We start from the raw sequence: 15,050 nt of genomic DNA, 5'->3' as shown, positions 1-15,050 counted from the left end.
CTCTCTCCATGTGAGACCATTGTGGGAAATCTGCCTTCTGGAGGAGGCTATTACATCACAGCATCAGCCAGCTTGCTCAGCCCAGCTCGCCAAACAGAGTTACCGTGGTTACAGCAGTGGAAAATTAAAACAACCCTCGTAGGGGTTCAAAGTATTATGGAAATTTGAAAAAGCAAGTTCAACTTGTGAATGAGTTATGAGAAGAAGGTGGCAGAGGTGGGCGAGGTGTTTGTGTATTTGCAGACTAGATAATTGGCAGACAAAAGGGGGGGATAAACAGACAGATGAATTCTGGGAGTGAAGATTCCCAGAGGGAGTTTCTCTCTTCTTTTATTTATGTTAAGTAGCATCACATTTTATTTGACTGGGAACCTAAGAGGGTAATTCAAACTGCTCCTCTGTTATAAGTTTCAAATTATATCGCAGCAGCAGCAGTTGGGGTTTTTTTTGGCCTGCCCCACACTGACAATTTGCTCACCAATACAACTGTTATCAGAAGCTTTTAAAGCTTATAGAACACCTTTGAGACAATGATTGCCTTTAAATGGGGTCACAGTTTCCAGGTTCACAAGTCCAAATGCTGTGCTCTGCTGTGCTCTCACATGTGTGTCTAAATCTCACCTGCTGCAGAGCTGCTGTGGAGGTTCAGCTATGTGTTACATCAGGTTTGCTTTGAACATCTTCATCAAATTGTTTTAAATACCCATCTGAACTCAACTAAATGCTAGGACTTTTCAGTATTGAGCTGTCAGAGCTGCACATAGTTCACCATAAACCGTCGTTGGCGAAAAGTGAATGGAATCGGGGAATCACAGCACAGGTACAGGATGCATTGCGTTTATGACATATGAGACAAATAAAGATGCTGAAATTGTGAAGAAAGACATTATTCACTGTAAATTTCTTGCTGTTAGATGCGTGTGGCGCGCAGTTGAGTCACTTTAAGACATTTAAAGAGGACGTCTTATCTCTCAACAATCATTATGCCTTTGCATTACTTTACATGATTGATTGCCTGCTAAATGGTTGGCCACGCTGGCGTCTAGACCCAGATATTTAATTTAATAATTCATATTAGCATTCACGTTGCCATTGCCTGGCAGTAGGGACATAACCCTTTGAATGCCAAGCACACCATGTACGAGACTTCCTATATCACAACCATGAGCGCACAAGTTCAGCTTGAAAGCAGGCAACTGTATTATTTCTTTGTTGAAACACCATTTAGGTTCAAGACTCAGCCATAAAGCCATTTTAAGTGTCTCAAATGAGTCAAGGTGGTGTAAGTTTTTTTTTTTGTTTTTGCTTATCTGATATGAAAACAGATCAAAAGTCAAAACATGCTCTGTGCACATGTGCTGTCATCCCATTTGTGTTTGTGTTCTTCTGACAAAAATGAGGGTTTGACATGATGACACTCACCCCATTGGCTCTGCTCATCGCCTGGTAGTAGATGCTGTAACTTTTGGCAGGAGACAGCGGAGGATTCCAGAAACCGCCGTAGCTCTTGTTGTCTCCGACCGTGAACGGCTGTACCACCGTGAGGCTGGACGGCGGTAGGTCAGCAGCAATGTAGTAGGAAGAGTCCAAGATGGAGGCATTGCGAAAGCTGACCGGGGCGGGAAAACATTCGGAGACTTCGGATGCAGAGCGTCGGGTCTTGGACTTGCGCTCCTCTTTCACGACAAGTTGATAAGAGCTGGAAACACAAATGGGATTATTTTATTCAGATTTTTGTTCTTTAAAAAAATACTTTTGTGTGCTTTTTACCGGCCCTGCAGCTTTGGAAGCTTATAGACATAGTCAATGTATTTGTCTCAGATTTATATAAACCACTATTTTCTTCTTTTACTCCATACTCCTTCTACAGCCTCCCTCCTTCTGCACATTCTTATCCTTTTTACCTCGTTTCCACAACCCTCCCTATTTGCTTCATTGCATACCTCTCCCATCCCTTATTCTCAGTATAGTCTGGGGGCCTTATGTTCAGTTCAGGAGCAGCAGCTCCTGAGATAGAACCCCACACTAAGTCTTTGTTCCCTCAACATCCATTTATCTTTCCCTTACATCCCACACACCTATTTTCATTAAACCTTTAGAACATGTTTTATTGTGATGTGGTCTTTGCTCGTAATATTGTAATATGTTAAAGTAATATGTTTTTGATCTGAGAGCAGTACTTTTCCAACATTAAAGTCTCAGTGGAATGCCAGCCATTAGCAATTAGCCATTCTCAAGTGTGGTATTTACATTTTGGTATGATGTTTACTAATAAACAGATTCTGTAAAATGTGTACATCTTTATGGGATGAGCGTAAATTGCACCGGGGGTGCTATTTTTAAAAGAGTTGCTATGTTTGAAAGTAAACATCCTTTTATACAAAACTGCTGACACGTGATTTCTTGTGCTGACTGTGAGTGCACATCTGTTACTGTGTGAGGAAAGAACATGAATGGGTCTGTTTATGAGTCCAGATGTCTCCACCTGCCTCAGCTGTGTCTATTTGTTGGGGTGGGTTGTGTGTGTGTGTGTGCAACAGGTACACATACACCTGTGTGCGATCTAGCAGGTGTGCATTAGTTTGTGTGTTCCAACAGGTGTTATATGGTCAACAAAGAGAGAGGCCCCCTTGGGACCCCCAATGTTTTTGTCATTTGTATTTTTTTTGAATGGATAAATCGGACCATTTATTCTCACATAATGAGGTGATATAATTCTTGGAACTCTTGTACTGATGATGACTTGATGTTTCTATGACCATTTATATATGTTCACCTTTGTTATATACTGTATATGTAATGTTTTCTGCCCGGGTGATGTCAAAGGTGATGTTGATTTGCTGTTATTTGGTTCAGCTGCGATCACTTGTCTCATTGAGGTTAGTGATGCTGAGGAAGCCACAGGTGAAACGTGCTGTTCACTCATGAATAAATCTATGTAAAATCATATTATGCAGTGGGTTTTCATTGTCTTTATCTCTCTCTTTTCTCTCTCTCTCTCTCTCTCTACACACACACACACACACACACATATACATGTATATACATATGTGTGTGTGTGTGTGTGTGTGTGTCCATTCCACTCTTGAAGGCTTCATGAATGGCTGAGGGCTCCTTTAGCGGTCAGGACAAACGCAACGGCCCTCCGCAATTACCTCCATTCTCCATGCCAAGAACTCACTTCACAATTACACGCAATTAGGGAAAAGTATGTTTCTGTGAAGGGGGTGGCGGCCAATTATCCTCCGCTCCCGTTTGGCAGCTTTCATAAAATATAATTGCTGATGACCAAAGATGAGAACCCCCCCAACCCCTCGCCCCCCTCTTTCTCAATCACCTGCCTTTTTGGTGAAACATCCCTTTCAGACTAATGACTTTATGAGGCTGCGCAGGGGAGGAAAACGAGGCCTAAAACAGGCAAACGGGGAATAGTTTGTGTTCCTAGATGCACACATTTACTGTATGTGTGTTTGATGTTTTCTTCTCATCATGGTGCCAAGGACTTTTATTGAGTGAGTTTTGGTAAAATGTTAAAATTGAATTCAATTGAATGATTGTTGAGTTGAAGGTTGGCGCTCAGGCCTATTGTGAAAACCAGCTAAAACATCCAATTGTTCCCAAAATTCTGTGTTTTTGGATGTGCATGTGATAATCAGGTCTGAAAATCGAATTCATGTAGACCTTTATGTAAATGCACATGTTAGCATCTGAGCATGCATTTAACATTTCTGTGTTTGTGTGTAGGTCTCATTGACACCGATAGCTGCTCTTAGTGCTGTCATTTTGCTAAACATCCCTCATTATAAGCTCCTGAACTTTGTTCTATCTCTCTCTGAAAAAAAGAGAAACAAATACCACATCTCGTTTACCTAACACACATCTGTGGGCAGTCAAAACAACTATTTGCACAGAATAACCATAATATGCATGCATGATAAACCCATAAAGATGCTAATGAGAGTACTCTCATTCAGCCTCAGTATTTGCCATGTGTGTGTTATAAATGGCATGATATGGTATGGGATTTACAGATATTAATATTAAACCACTTACCCACGCTCACATATTAGAAATACATTTCCCCAAGTTGAAATTCAAGTGATATATATTCTTCACACACCCTTGTCGAAACAATATTTCCCCAAAGGCAACCAAGAATAATCTCTTCTCCTGTTCACCAATTAAATGGAACTTTTAATTGAAAAGAAAAAGTGTCTGGAGGAAAAAAAAAAATGAAAATGAATAAATTAGTGGTGTTTCCATTATAAACCAAAACCAAACAGGACAGAGGATGGGATGAATGGTACTGGAGTTTTCAATGTGTTCTTGCTATTTCCTTCCATTGCTATTTAGTAATAAAAAAACTGACAGCATGTACGTTTTTTTTTTTTTTTTTCATTTTGCATGTACCAGAACAAACTAAATTATAGGAATAATTTAATTACAGCCTTTGAGATTTGCTGATTGCTTTGTTTCAAACTGCAATTCTGATATGCAAACAGTTAATTGTTTTGCCCAACAGTTCAGCTGAGCATTTTAGCACCATGTCCGAAGTCATCCTCATCATGCGTTTGCCAATTTAATCAGAACGCAGACAAGGTGGTTTATGAAAGTAAGTGTTACAACTGGGTCACTCCACATCTGTGTGCAGTGCGTAACGTCTACATCACTGATCTGCTGCGTCTCGCGCACAGGGAGCTCGTCTGCTGTGGAGCTGCTGCTACGTTTTCGAGGGTTTGCGTTTGAAAATTGCACCATGGGATATAATATCTCAGGACTCTACAATATTCATCCATGGCACATGAAAAACCTTGCTGAAAAAAAGAATTCCGGTCACGGAAATTATAACATATTTCAGATAAAGATATAGAAACTGTGGTGAACATCATCATTTTCAATCAGGTCTTAGTTTTTGCAGACAAACATCAGCTCTTGAGTAAAATGAATGGCAGTGTTTCCAAAGTTCTCCGTTTTAGGGGCTCAAAAATGCTGCAGCCTGCTTGTCAGTGCATGAAACAAAGCCTAAATGCCTATTTTATCCCCTTTTTTTTCAATAAGCTGTTGGCAGGAAGCTTCAACTAAAGCAGTCAACTGTCCAGGGACTAGACACTGATTGCCAAATTACTGTCAGTCCACTGTGGAGTTGCATCACCATAATGCAGCAACTAAAAAGCTTCAAGATGGAAGTGATGGAGTGTCATGCTGCCAAACCTGTATATATATATATATATATATATATATATATATATATATATATATATATATATATATATATATGTATATATACATATATATAATATATATATGTACACACATAAAACAAGTCCCATTGTCTGACTTCTGTTGCATACAAAATGGACTAATATGTGTGAGTGACTATAATGGCTTTAAAAAAAGCACTTGAGGAAGAAGCGAGAGGGAAGAGAGTGGTTGGGAGAGGAAGAGAAGGGAGGGTAAGTGGAGTAGAAAATACAAGGATGAAGAGGAGATGTAGAGAGGAATACGTGTACTGGAGATAACAAACAAAAATGTGACAGAGGTGAGAAAATACCTTATAGGTGCTCCACGTGACTGAGCAGGCTTTAGCAGGATGGTAATAGTGGTCTCTGTCTCATTCAGTGGAGCCTCAGACTCGTACTCTGGCATCATTGGGGCTGATGGAAAGAAAATCAACATTTTAGACCAGAGATTCTTTCACTGAATGATGAAACATTCTGGATGTCACATGCTACTGCGCAAAATAGCAACCCAAAAAAAAAAAAACTTGCCTACACACATTAATGCTTGCTCATATCTGTGGTTCTGTTTTGGCATCGTTTTTTATCAGAGGCAGAAAGAAGGATGTGTGCTTCACTCTGGAAGGCTTCACAGACATTCAATTGCATTCAGGTTTTTAATTTAACATCTGTCATGGTCTCATATTTGAGGTGCAGCATCAGCGCCTATCTGAGTAAAACATCAACACTTCCTTTGCTGATTGAGGTGGCATTTGGGTTATTAAAATGAGTCCTCCTCCTCTGAGCATCCATCTCAAACTGTTTGCATTGTTTAATTTAAATCCCTTCACCCGTCGGTCCCTGAATGGGATAACAAAGACACGGGATGGCATGACATTTAGAGGGAGACACCTCAGTTATGTGTTAAGGGGCCACATTATTTTGTTTTTTTGACCTGACCTGGTGACACGTTGTTAAAAGCTGGAGGAACTGTCAAACCAAAGTCACTGTAGGTGTTAAAAGGATGGGGCAGTGCTAACAACATGCTGCACAAGGGTACTGAGCAGTTCTTATCAGCAACACTGTCTGGAAGAAAAACCCCCGTGTGTGACACTGGCTGTGCTCATTAAGGATGCATTAAAAATGAATGTGTATATACATCCTTATTTCAGATACAGTAACCTCATTTCACATTTCCCCAAAACCCACTTCTTGGTTTCCCAGTGGTGTGGACAGAACAGCTTCCAGTACTGACCATTCATATCTGGATAAATATAAAAAGAGATCTCAAGGTACAGAAAGTATAACGATGTTTCAGACCACACGAGAAATAAGTGATTTGCATCAACTAATATTCTGATAAGAGGTGATTACTGCTGTGCCTATAGCATATCTGACTAATTTATACAAAAGTCATAAAGTTTTTGTTTGTGTAAATATTAAAATTGGGGCTGCAACTAATGAGTATGTTCATATAAATCTATGATTTATTTTCTTGATTAATTGACGAGTCGTTTGGTCCATAAAATGTTGAAAAATGTTGATTGGTGTTTCCATTGACAAGAATTCATCACGCAGCTAATCCCAATTTAATCCACTGAAAGTTGTACTATGGGTACATGTCAATATTCTTTTTTTCTCTTCTCCGTGATGGAGCAGTTTATCAGTAGAATGTATCTGTGGTGACACCAACCGTTGCTCGAGGGTAATGTTTCATTAGTAAAGGTTGCAACCTCATCAATAACAAGAGAGCAGAAATAACAACGCAAAACAAAAGGTATATCATTTAGCAAGGGATTATTAGAGACATGTGAAATAACCAGAGAGGAAATGTATAAATGTAGACAGAGAGGAAGAAAAAGAGAAGTGACTGTGATATTGAAAGAAGATAAGGACGGGGAAAGGAAAGTGACTGAAATACGGAAAGGGTTAGGTAAACCTGGAGAGAGACAGTGGTTGAGACGGAGAGATAAAGGGCAATGAGAGACATGGAAATAAATAAAGAAAGAAAAAACCTACAAAAAGGTTTTTATTTTGCATCTGTCATTTAAACAACAAAGAGTGTCCTTCACAAAACACTTGGAATACGAATAGAGATGTCTGCCTGTTCCAGACTCAAGAAAAACATTGACATATGAAGGTGTGTCTACTTTTCTTACAAAAAGGTCCTTTTGATAAGAGACCGTTTTCCTTTTTCTGTGGTGCCACGAATATTTACTCCAGACCAAGGTTGGTGACATACAGAGAGTTCAAAAATGGTCACTCAGCCACACAAAAAGCCCAAAGGGACTGACACTCTTTAATGTCGCAGACCTTTGGTGAAGTGGCAATACATAATAACAACTTTGTACCTGCAGCTTTGTGTGGGAAAAAGAAAAATTTAAAAAGTCAGATCACCAAATATATCTTTTTTTTTTCTTCTTTTTTTTTTAAATGTAGAATTATTTCAGTCTGAGTTAGTCAATGAAAAATATACAAAGAAAACAAACAAGAATTAAAAATAATAAAACTGACTGTTACCTGCAATCTTGGTGGTGATGCGGGTGGTAATGGGGGGTCCAAAGCCCTTGTTTGTGGAGGCCTTCAGGGTAAAGAAGTAGGTTGTCCCTGGGTAGAGACTGACAAACAGATGATGGGTCTCATTCCTCAACTTGAACACTCGTCCCCTCTGGGTGGTCAGATCTGCACTGGGATCCAACGAGCTCAGGGCCTTGTAGGTGATCTGGAGTTGGAAAGGAGCAGGTTTATTTAGTTTGATGATATTCATTTTACTTTGTCTCAGTCTTTTATTTATTTACTCTAATGTTTATTTAATGCCAGGCAAGAAAACCTTGGGAATGCTTCAGGACATGTTGTGCTGCTGATTTAAATTACATTTCATTTAAGACTCTGCATTTAAACAGATTTAAACTTTGGACACTTGAGAAGTGTAGATGTAAATGCAATCCCATTCACACGTCTTGTGTTGCTCGTTAGACAGTAAGATGCCAAAAGAAAACAAGAGTCTTGTGGAAGATGTCTGCTGTATGAAGCCCCAAACATATTAAAATATAGCCCTAATAAATGCCCAAAAGGTATTTTGTTGATGATAGCAGGTTTTTTTCTGTCCAAAAACATCTCAGATAGAGCAAATGCACTAAATCAGTCATCTGTTAATTAAGAAATTGTCTTGAAAACAAACACACAAATAAAATATGAAGTAGAATTCATGTTGACTTTCTACCACACATCCATGCGTCTCTGCATTTTTAAGACTGGAACAAATTGAGCAAATTGACCCATGGCCACTGAACTGGCAGAGGCACTTCAATGGTTATTCTGTTAAAAGAACTGTCAATGTGTGTTGTAATGTTGCTACTGGCAAGTTTCCACACTTGCACAACCCGCCAATGATTGCACACACAGACAGGCACAAACACACGTACACGCAGCAGAACCCTCGAGGACAGCTGTCATTGTGAATGACAGTCAGCACAAAAGAGTATTGACTGGTGGGAAAAAACACATTAACAGCAATTCAACCTCAAACACATTTCAACTCTGAATGTCTCTGTGTCAACCTCTCTAAGTGCATTTCAGAGATAAAAAAAAAAAACAAAAACACAATATTAATGATGAAAAAATAGAAGCAAAATGTGGATGTGGAGAAGACACAACAAACAAGAAACAAATAAGACATAGAGTACAACATAGAACCAAAAAGCATTCAATGAATTGTAAACCTCCACCAGTGCATTTGTTTTTCAGGGTTACAGTGTTGCCCATCACTTGTCTTCTGGGTTGTGTTTCTTGACAAAACAACATGTGAGGGCAGCACTGCTTATAATTTACTGCCAACACCGAATCTCTAGAGAAAGAACTTCCAGACGAGAGAAGCATCTTTGCTTAATGCGTAATATAAATCTAATGATAAAGTTGTCAAATTGACATAATTGACTAACAGTCAGACACATTAAAACTGAGCAGGAATTAATTCCTGACAATGTGAGAGAAAAACAAACCATGGAGTAGAGCTGTTTGGATGTAGCGAGGAAGCTTTGTTGCAAACAATCACCATTTCCCATCTGCCCTTGAACGTGGTCAGTTCAGCAAAGGTTTAACAAGGGCTTACATGTGTCCTAGTGACACCAAAGTACTGTAAGTGATGATGTGTTACAACTTCAGGCACTTTTTAGAGATGCTGCTAAGTAATGAATTCAGACATTATGGCACCAAGTAAGAAAATAAAACGAGAGATTAAAACTGAAGGGTGGAGAAAGATGGGGAATGAATGCAAGGTCTCACGCCAATAAAGAAACTTTAAAAAATTAAAATACAATTTTTGCCACAATAAAAAGTTAATACAATTAGTGTTATTCTAATATCAAGAAAGAAAGAAATAATAGAAGTAGGGATGAATGAAGGAGAAAAAGAGGAATGACGAGCCAGAGCCAAACTGAGGCTTGGAGCAAAACTACATGATAACAAGTGATGCAGATGAATGTTTGTGAAGGTGTTTGTGTGTGTGTCTGTGGGCTTGGTTGAAGGAGCATCTCAGCACTTCACACTCATAGATGTCATGCAGCCCTTGTCGTACCAATAACAGACTAAATTCAAAAGCCGTAGCACCACAATGCCTCACGTCAACTCTGCCTCCCCGCAGGATTGATGATGTGAGAGTGTGAGACTGTGAAAGGGAGTGTGAGAGAGATATATAAAAAAAAAGAAAAGAAAAAAAAAATCTAATTACTGATACAATTTTGTCACCAAAATTAAAAAGTGATTGACTCCTCTCCATCCATCTAATTTTTAAAATAATAACAATATCTGCCTGAATTAGAATGTGTCTATTCTGAAAATGCATCATATGATACTGATGCATTTCTATGAAATGCACTTTAGTGTCAACACATAGCATGAAGCATAAGTGACTGCATCATTTCACTTCTCACTTTTTGTTTATCTATCGTAGTCCACAAATGGAGGTTTCAAAAAATACAATGTTACACCATACAAGTAGCCATGTATTATGGAGTTGTGTTTTTTTTTTTTACATCAAACACAATTGCAAACAAATGCAATGCAGAGTTCTTCTAAGAAACTTGTGTCTTATAAAACCATCTTGGCAACACCTTGCTATTTTAGACAAGTCTAAATGAATGAGGTGAGTGTGATGACTCAGCAGTCAAAGTTAAAAACACCACAGACACTGTTTGTCACAGACAGACAGACAGAGCAGCTGTGTTTGATGGCCATAATAGAGGTAAAAAGGTGACACTTGGTCGAATTGAATGAAGGGATGAAAAGCTTACTCTTGCAGGAGAGACTCACACTGTCTCCTGTCATCTTGGATGAATGTAACTGACAAAAGACCCCAATTCCGGCAGTGAGTGTTCCAGGTTTTAGAAGTTTCATGACCATAAAAACAGTTATTTTTTTACTAATTTATCTGCTTATTTGTCTCTAGTTTTGTTTGGTTTGTTCGTTCTCATTGCCATTGCAAAAATATATGAAGCGATGATGTGTCTTTATATGTTGATATGTTCGTATAACAAAATGATAATTAGAACTCCATGGAACAAACAAAAAAACAAAGGAGCCTTTATTCTTTTCTTTCCTTCATCACACACATCTGAAGGCATAATCTTTAGCCAGGATGAGGCTGGCAGTTTAAAATGAAGCAGGGACCTCCTGACAGTGCAGCACATGTCTCCTATAGCCCTGAAGGTTTGCTTGGCTGGCTGAACAAAACATGTTAAATCAATAGCTATTTATACAGACTGGGACTTGGGGGATGGAACAATAAAATATTATCTATTTCATCTACGCTGCAGTTTTGGTTTGCATATCGATGGCTGTTATTTTACGAGTCATGAATGGCTCTCTATATTTTTACGGGCTTTACACTCTCTGCCTGCACTCTTGTCTTTTCCACTAACTCATTCCTCTCCCCGCTCTCTTCCCTTGTTGAGAGCTAGACTCTGTTTCTCTGTTTTATCACTCTTACCACAGTATTTTCTGTCCATTCTGTATTTCTCCCCTGTTTCTCACCATTTCTTTCTCTAACTCCACACTTGATCTACAAAGTCATCCCCTCTCTTTTTGTCTCAAAAGACAGATTTTAGGCCATAAACCAAACTCACTCCTTAACCTTTAGGTCACCCTGCTTTCTCTTCATCTCCCTCTATAGGTGATGTACTTGGAATACGTAGAGCCATAAAACGCAGGTTGTTTTATTGGCAGGCATGTTGCATGGCAGTGCATCTTGGGTAATAGAGTGTATGTCTGAGGGGAGAACTAATGGGAGGGAAGGTGTATGAGTGATATAATTAGTGAATAGGGGAGACACAGAAAGACAGATTTAAAAAAAAAAGAAGAAGAATAAAGCTGCTTTTAGACGTACAAAAAAAGTCTGAACATTTCTGTACAGTCGTAAAATAATGAAAGGAGCTGAATGTAAGAATGGCAATGTCTGCAAATGCTATCAAATTTCTGTACAATGCATAAAAAGTGAGCTCATACGAGAGTACAGCAGGGCAAATATCCAAAAATCCACGTTTGAACAGTCTAACAAGCGCAAAGAAAAGATGATTGATAGTACTACTACCAAGCCCATTACAAAAGATTGATTTTAACTTAACTTTATTTTAAAATCAGTAATTTAAAAGGTGCTTTACAGTTTCTTAGATCTTAGATTAGGTCTTGACAGGCTGGTTCCCTGCAGTTACTGCAGACACTGAGTATGAGGTGGCGCTGTATCTCTCTATAAGCTAGAGTGTATTGAATCAGTTTCCTGTTGACCTTTATGTCACAGAAAAACTAATAGCGAATGCTCAGTGAGATGGATCGTGCTGTGGTTCTGTATGTTTCGCACTTGCTGTACATGTTAACTGTAAAAAGTAGTAGCTTTTGATCTCGCCGGTGCGAGAGAACGCCAATTCCGACTTGGGTACGACTGAGCATATACTGTGCATGCAGGAGTGAATGGGACAATGACTACCGAAATTAAGAAGTTTAATAAAAATCATTGCTGCTCTTTGGAAATGATGATGCAGTTAGCCGAATTTACTTCCTGACTAGTTCATTTCAGGCTACGGGCTGTGGACTACTACATCATTGTTGATTACAGTTGATGGAGCTGAGAACTTGTTTTTAAATGGAAGTGGACTGATGAATGGACAAAAGTTTTATAGAACACTTAAATCCATTTCAAATGGGTAACATTCCTCCCTGTCTAGTTGTGTCACTGTTACATGAAGAGCATCTAAATTCAATCTATCATCCTCTTATCAATATGCACAACCATAGACTTGATGGAACTATCGTGGGACACCTTCATCAATCAGTCCGTAGCATTTGTAAATACCCAGCTTTGTACTTAATCTTTCTAAAAAGACAGAATGGGTGTCATGCTAAAATATGATAAAGAGGGTTTTTTTGGGTTTTTTTTAACACTGCAAACACAAAACGTGTAATTTTACGGCATTATCAGAAAATGATGCCAGCGTGTGAACTTTGTTTGCTTATACCACTGTGTATGTTTGTTCGTGCGGGAGATTGATGCTGGATAATATCAAAAGCCATTGCTTTTACCCAGCAGCCCTCTTCATCAAACACTGCTGCAGCGTGTGTGTGTGCTTGCCCTCCTGAGCTCCAGCCAAGTTTTATGGAAATAAACAATGTTTACGAGGTGTCGTTGTGCGATCGGTGCTGTTGAAATGCTATTTCAATTCAGTTTTGTCATTTTACATTTTTTTCATTCACTGTGCCTCTGTTTGTTTTATTAGGAATGATGCTGCGGCGTCATCCCTCACTGCCTCGCTGTTGCAGTTGTCTGTCATGTTGAATTACAAAGGGACTGTTGTGAGTTGTCTTTTACTTCACTACTATTAACCTGGGTGAGGTTTAAAGTTGTTTACTACCTCACTATGTGTTATGCATTCAATAGATATGCTCACCCAAAGCAGATTACAGCAGCATAAACTGATGAAGTAGGTTCCAGGCAGTCACTGTCTATAACTTTTTGCTGTCTCTTTTTCTGTATAGTAACTGCACTCATTATTTGTTTCCTAAACTGAGTGGTTTCGGCCTTTCTCCATTTCTCATATGACAATGGATTTATACAGACCAGTACCTTAGTGCTGGAACCGCCACCCAAATCTACACTATTTTCTTTTTTTGTACATAATTAGTGGTGCTTAAGTGGGGTGTTACAGACTTTGCTCTGTCCCTTTGCTCTACTGTGTGTCAAATATTCAGTTTGAAATGGAATTTAATAAATATGTGCTTTAGATAAAGGTTGATACATTTAAATGTGTCTTCATTTAAAATGCATAAACCAAGCACAAGATTATCCTAGCAAAGAAAGAAACAACTAGACATATCCTATAAAACACCACTATAATGTATATGCTATTAACAAGCAGTAATTGAATCAGCTCTGTACTCCTTTGGTTAATGAACAACAAAAATAAATGTATTCAGTGTTTATGAAGCTGAGCTGCACGTTCAACATTAAGTGTCTGAGTTGAGGATTTTAGGCTGTGATCCAGTTCAACAGCTTGTATTTTACCCCTCGAAGATGGTGTTAAAGTGTGACCGGCTTTAATTTTGACTAATGTGTGCTAGTTTGTTTATAGATATATGCTAATGCCATTCATCCATCTTCTACCACTGGGCGCTGGTGTCAATCCAAGCTGACATAGGGCAAAAGGTGCGGTGCGCCCTGGACAGGTCGCCAGTCCATCACAGGGCCACATAGAGACAAACAACCATCCACTCTCACAATACGGTCAATTTAGAGTGTCCAATTTGCCTAATCCCCAAATCTGCCTGTTTTGGGAGGAAACAGGAGAACCCAGAGAAAACCATATGCTAATACAATGGTCCAATACACAAAAATAAAGCTGTAATGGTCCCATCCTGCCTTTGAATGAAAAGACAGCTAACTAAGGGAAACCCTGCCAACAAAAAAACCCCACTTGCTCCATGCATCACACTATATTTAAACACTTCATATCCTGCTCATTAGACATTGTCTGAATTATAAAAAAAGGGGTCTACTTTACAGTGCCTGTCCTCTAATGCATAAAACTTTGTCACAGTGGAGAAATGTATGAAACCCACATACAACTTTCCCCGTTGTCTCCCCTCAGAATGTACCCTGACACCTTCTGCCTTGCCTTGTAATTTAGGAGGCACCTATTGTTTTAGGTTCCGGCATTTCTGTTTTTAGAAGTTTCCATTTGGGGCAGAGTGTTCCCGCCTTTAAAATGTCAAGGCATTCTGGGTCACTACGAATAGAAATGCACACAAACAAACACTCAGAAATACTGAAACTCTCTCACACACACAAAGGCATGCCAATATAAATATGTATTTAAATCCCAGCATGTGTGTGAATGTCAAGTTACATAAAATTAATAAATGGAAATAAAGTCTACTTTTTTTTTTTTTTTCAATTTGAGCAAATTGATAAAATAAAAATGAGACAGAGAGGGATGAAGCTCAATGAGCACTCCATTTGGTTTGATAAAAAGTGCTCGCTTATTGAGATAAATGTACACAAGAGAGATGGAAAAATAGAAAATGTGAGGAAGGGAGATGAGCCGGAGCAACAATATTTTTGTTCTATAAATATCCAAGATGTTATTCTCTAATTGCTCAATCAGGCTGTTCAATCAGTCATCAAGAGGCAGGGGGGAGGAGCAGTGAGGAGGCTTTAGGAATATAAAATTCAACATATGATAGGATACAAGGGCTTTTGAAAGCTCTTCTATATTCCTTTGGAAAGCTCTTGTATGCTGTCATTTGCCTGTTATGGCAGCTCACTGTGACCAAAGTTCAACAATCAAA

At 38.9% G+C, this 15,050-nt stretch overlaps 1 protein-coding gene across 9 annotated transcripts in view; it reads right to left on the bottom strand.

The window, feature by feature from the left end:
- ptprt (protein tyrosine phosphatase receptor type T) overlaps nt 1-15,050 on the bottom strand; it is a 256,950-nt gene that overhangs the window by 108,337 nt on the left and 133,563 nt on the right. For all 9 annotated transcript variants that reach the window (XM_058631865.1, XM_058631867.1, XM_058631868.1 and 6 more), the window contains exons 12-14: nt 7,737-7,938; nt 5,552-5,654; nt 1,423-1,699 (exon numbers count right to left, since the gene is read on the bottom strand). In XM_058631865.1, coding sequence (XP_058487848.1) covers nt 1,423-1,699; nt 5,552-5,654; nt 7,737-7,938 — 582 coding nt within the window. The remainder of the gene's footprint in view (nt 1-1,422; nt 1,700-5,551; nt 5,655-7,736; nt 7,939-15,050) is intronic.

Source organism: Solea solea, chromosome 6, assembly GCF_958295425.1.
Source record: "Solea solea chromosome 6, fSolSol10.1, whole genome shotgun sequence".
NCBI classification, from domain to species: domain Eukaryota; kingdom Metazoa; phylum Chordata; class Actinopteri; order Pleuronectiformes; family Soleidae; genus Solea; species Solea solea.
The sequence above is the reverse complement of the archived record's forward strand: the minus strand, read 5'-3'. Positions and strand labels throughout refer to the sequence as shown.